The sequence below is a fragment of the Phalaenopsis equestris genome, unplaced genomic scaffold (assembly GCF_001263595.1).
Source record: "Phalaenopsis equestris unplaced genomic scaffold, ASM126359v1 Scaffold000002, whole genome shotgun sequence".
NCBI classification, from domain to species: Eukaryota; Viridiplantae; Streptophyta; class Magnoliopsida; order Asparagales; family Orchidaceae; genus Phalaenopsis; species Phalaenopsis equestris.
This window is the reverse complement of record NW_018164444.1, coordinates 60,645,107-60,650,198: the sequence shown is the minus strand read 5'-3', so window position 1 is coordinate 60,650,198 and position 5,092 is coordinate 60,645,107. Positions and strand designations below refer to the sequence as shown.

The following is a 5,092-nucleotide window of genomic DNA, read 5'->3' as shown; positions in this document are numbered from 1 at the left end:
TGGCGTATGTATGCGGTATGGACTGAAGTCGGAAGTTGCATGGAGCGTGCTTTATGAGATTGGAGAAAGTCATTGTCTTTAGAATGTTTTGTTATGCCGTCTTCGGGAGGTGTTGTTACACCATAAGTGGCATGCGTTGTTAATTTACATTGTATGTTGGGGTTCTGTAGTGCATTTTGTGACTTCACTAGGGACATTGTCGCATGGAGTAGACGATGATAGATGATCGTCGATGGTGGCTAATGATGGTGGATGTCGAAGGCAGCGACGACGAGAATTGGAGGTGGCGACAACAATGGGAGTTGGTCGGAGGGCAATGGTTGCCAGAGTAGCTGAAGTTTGTTGGTGATGGTGGCGATTGTTGGAGTTAGACGAAGGTGGCATCATTCGTAGTAGGCCGGAAGAGATGGTGGTAGGAGTTGTGCAGAGGGCGAAGACAAGAGTTGGTCGTAGGCTGTGGTCAGAGTTGGGCAAAGGCAAAAGTGGTCGTTGTCGGAGGCGGTGGCGACAACCGGAGTTGGCCTACGATGGCAGGAGTTAGCGGGCGACTTTGGCCGGTGGCTCGAAGAGTGAGGTCGATGTTGATCAACATTGGTTGATATTTTTTATTTGAGATGATACATTGCATTCTTTGTCATATTAAATCACAAAAATGTATTTCTAAAACTCTTTTGTTTAATTGATCTATAAACTTCTGTTAGGATTTGTAATTTATGAAATCTAACTTCATGACTCAAAATTCATAAAATTAAATGACCAAGATCTTTGAATTTATGATTTTTCATATACCTATAAATGAGATATACGTACTTGTATTCATGATCATAGAATTCAATTTTAAGAGATAAAATTTCTCTCTATAATCCTTATTTACTTCTGTACTTTTCGATGAAGAGAAAAGATACATTTCTTCTTGGGAGAGAGATGCCCCTTCTCTTATTTATAAGGGAAAAGATAAGTGTCTTGAGAAGAGACACAACCTTTCTCTTAATTATCCATTATTAACCACCATCCATCATGGTGATTATTAACCGATATAATTTAAGATAATTTAATTAATTAATTAAAGCGAAATGATACAGTGTCTATTGAGAAGAGACATGACCCTTCATTTAGGACAATGTAATTAATTAACTAAAGTGAAATGATACATTGTTTATTGAAAAAAGACAAAACCTTTTTTTTAATTAATTAATTAATTACTATTAAAATAAATAACAGTGTACCACATAAATAAAATAATAAAAACTAACAACTTGTAATGGTCTCCTTGGCCTAATATTTGACCAAGTTCAAATCGTAATAATTTATCTCACCCTAAGCCCATCTCTAGCTTGATTTGACCCAAAAATCATATAAAGAGTGTAGTTTCTTTCTTCGATCCTAAAATGACTTATTGTACACGGTCCCCACAACCAGGATGGTTCTTAAAAAAAAGGATTAGTTAAGAGATTCTTATTATCGTATCTTTCCATCAATAATTACTTTTGTTCGCTTGCGGACCTTGTTTTTATATACATCATATAGCATCCAAAGCTGAGTCTATACGTGCTTACTAATCTATTTTTACTCTGTTTTCACGTGCACTTCTATTACTAGATAATATAGTCTTTTGCATGCGTGTGGGTGGTGAAATGACCCAAGTCTTGTTTTATTTGTTTTTCTTTTCGTATTGTCTTACTATAATGTCATTCTTAATACATCATAAGTTTAATATATTGAAATTATGGATGTCATTTTTTTCATTTTCGAAATAAGATTTGACTTTATATGACACAAAGCACTATTCGATGGTGGAAACAGCTAGCGCTTTGGTTTTGGTCTTCCCATGCTTCTTCCTGCTTCGGCTAATTTTATAATTGGATGGCGGAGTGCATGAAACATCTCTTGTCCATTAATATATGGAGAAAATATTACATCAAGAGTTCTGATGCAGTTTTATTTATGGATGATATTATTTATGTGTTATTGGTAGTATTGTGGTGTTATTTTACTAAAATAATACTACAATACTACTAATAACACCTCCAATAACACCATTCACATCTAATTCAGATGTAGATTATTTAGATATAATATTTTTTCAAATACAAGAAGGAGGCAATTTGATCTGAATTTGAAGATATATTTATCAGAGAAAATAAATAGTGAACATATTTATATAATAATAATAATAATTATGAGGTAAATAGTATCAAATTTAAGTTTTAAAAATGAAGCACTTTTGAAATTTTATAATTATTTAAGTTTATTGATATATTTTAATGAGATGAGAGATTAGATGTTGTATTAAATTCTGTCTCTTTCTACAACACCGTCTCTCTTAAGACTTAAATCCAGATTTAATAAATTCGACTGAGAGGCGAATTTAAAGGATTTAATATGCCGTTGCTTAAGGCCTCCATCTTCATCATTTGCTCACCAGACTTACTAGATCCTATTTAATGTAAATACAAGTTGTAACGAAACACCACTTAAGCTTAGTTAAGATTAAACTAATTATTAGTTGATGGATTTTGTATAATACCATAAACACAGAATGTGTAGTTGAGCTTTGTCAAAATCATCATATCAAACATGCACAACCCTACTAGTTAGTCCCCAGCTATTTCTAAAATTTGGGACCAGGATTAGTTTGTGCTTGGTTTGGGCTAGCACATCTGCATGTGCTAGCATAAACCAAATAAATTCTAAGCTTTATCTGAGTATGAACGCAGGTCTGGCTAATGATGCCTTAGGAGTTATTTACACTATTTATCACCTTCCCTAATTTTCATTTTTACACACATAACACTCAAATCTTCATTATCACATCAAAAATAACACTATTATCACTTTTTTAAAATAATATATATTTTTTCACGTATATATTTAAAACACCAAAATATTATATTTGAAAATAACGTCTCTTTTAGAGCCAGCTATAGTTTACTAAAAAAACAGCTATCAAGTCATTTAAAAATAATATGATGTTTAAAAAAATGTGGTGACTATTATATATATATATTAGTAAAAGTCAGCCCGTAACTAGAATGCTGCCACCGCATAGTTAGGACCGGTTAGAAACACATATTTCAGCATCAATTTTTTAAAAAATTGTCAATAAAATTTATCCAAACAGACAAAATTACGATGCGGTGTGGAGCTATACTGCTGCATCAAAACTTAGGTGTAAGATATAAATACACAAGAATTGTATTTCCCATTTTTTTTAAATATTGCCGCACGCATACAAAAGCTGGGGTCTGGCGGGAGAGCCCACCAACATAAAGTACGGGCGGCGTTGTTGAAAATTAAAGGGCGTTTCTCATTTCTAAAATTACCTCCCCGCCCCGCACTTTGACCATTGACTCACCCGGTCCACCCCACGCCTCCACTTCAAAAGGCGCTCTCCCCAGAGCTAAACATGGAGTGAGCAGTAGAACGAAGAAGCTTCCAGTCCAGAACCACAATGAGGAACCGACATCGATCAGATACCAGCATCGCGCAAGCCAGAGGAAGCCCTCACCTTCTCCCCCTCGAGGTCAGCAAAATGGCTCCCCCACCCTGCTTCTTCCGTTGCCCCATCTCCCTAGAGGTTATGCTATCGCCGGTAAGCCTCTGCACCGGCGTCACCTACGACCGCTCCTCCATCCAGCGCTGGCTCGATTCCGGCAACATCACTTGCCCCGCCACCATGCAGCCCCTTTCATCCACCGATCTGATCCCCAACCTCACCCTCCGCCGTCTCATCCACCTCTGGTCCTGCATCCTCTCCGATCCCACCGCAGATAACGCATACAAGCGCCACATCCTTTCCTCCGACGCCTTCCGACCCGCCGCTCTCGCTTCCCTCTTACACGCCCCTGAAAGCCCCGAGATCGCCGTCACCCTCATCTCCCTACTCATCAGCCACGATCTTCTCGACGCAGACCGTAAACGAGAGTTGATCGCCGCTCTGTTGTCAGATCTCGACGCTGCAGTCTCCAGTCTTTGTGCAGTTTTCAAGGTAACCGACTATTTGCCTTCTCGGATCGCCGCCGCTAGGGTTTTGGAAATCTTGATTGCGGAGGAGAAGACGTTGGTTGCGGGTAAGCCGCAATTAATGACGGAGCTACTGAGGTTAATTGGAGAAAGAGATGGGGAAGCGGTGGATGCGGGATTGCGATGCTTGATGGGAGTTATTGAAGCGGGGAGGAGGGTGATAGCGGAGATGGTGAGAATGGGGGGAGTATCTGCGCTTACGAGTGTGTTGGAGAGAGATGGGGTTGAGATCCCGATGGAGGCGGTAGAGAGGTCGATACGGGTTATGGAGGCGGCGGTGGGGACTGTCGAGGGGAGGGCCTCGTTCCGCGCGGAGGCAGAGAGGTGCGTGGCGGCGGTAGTGGGGAGGATGACGAAGGTAGGCTATGAGGGGAGGGAGGGTGCTGTGGTGGTGCTATGGAGAGTTTGCTGTGCCGGCGGGGGGGGTCGGCGGGCGAGGAAGGCCGCCGGTGTGGCGAAAGGGGGATTCGGCGGGAGAGGATGGCCGCCGGTGTGGCGAAAGGGGGATTAGCGAAAGTATTGATGGTGATGCAGGGGGATTGCTCGCCGTTGGTGAGGAGGATGGCCGGCGATTTGCTTAGGGTTTTCCGGGGGGTTTCTAAGGGCTCGATTGCGGCTGCGGGATATGATTCACAGACGATGCACATTACGCCGTATTGAAACTAAAATTGGAATGAGTTCTAACTTCTAACCATGTAGAAATGTGATCAAAGAAAATGAGAATAATATATTTGAAAAATTAATAATTGTTTGATCGTTGAGTTGTGCATTATTATATTTATTTATTTATTTATTTTTAATTTTAAGGCAACAAGTTCAGCTTGCAATAATATTTACTTTATGGACCATATGAAAAATTGAATTTATACTTTAAATTTAAATTAAAGTAATTATAATATTTTATCTTTTTATTCATTTCCAATTTTTTAAAATAAAGTTGATGACTTTACACATTTACATTTACATATGATATAGTAATTGAAGATGTAATTCAAATATTTTTATTCAAATTCTAGTAGGCTTAAACAAAACATTCAAGATGTAATCAAGATATGAACTCGTTTGAAGA

At 39.2% G+C, this 5,092-nt stretch overlaps 1 protein-coding gene across 1 annotated transcript; it reads left to right on the top strand.

Annotated features, from left to right (window-relative positions):
• Positions 1 to 3,146: 3,146 nt before the first annotated feature.
• LOC110033403 (U-box domain-containing protein 27-like) lies at positions 3,147 to 4,723 on the top strand. The gene is given in 2 exon segments (XM_020737373.1): positions 3,147 to 4,486; positions 4,489 to 4,723. Coding segments are annotated over 2 exon segments (1,230 nt in total). The 5' UTR covers positions 3,147 to 3,451; the 3' UTR covers positions 4,684 to 4,723.
• The last annotated feature ends 369 nt before the right edge of the window (positions 4,724 to 5,092 follow it).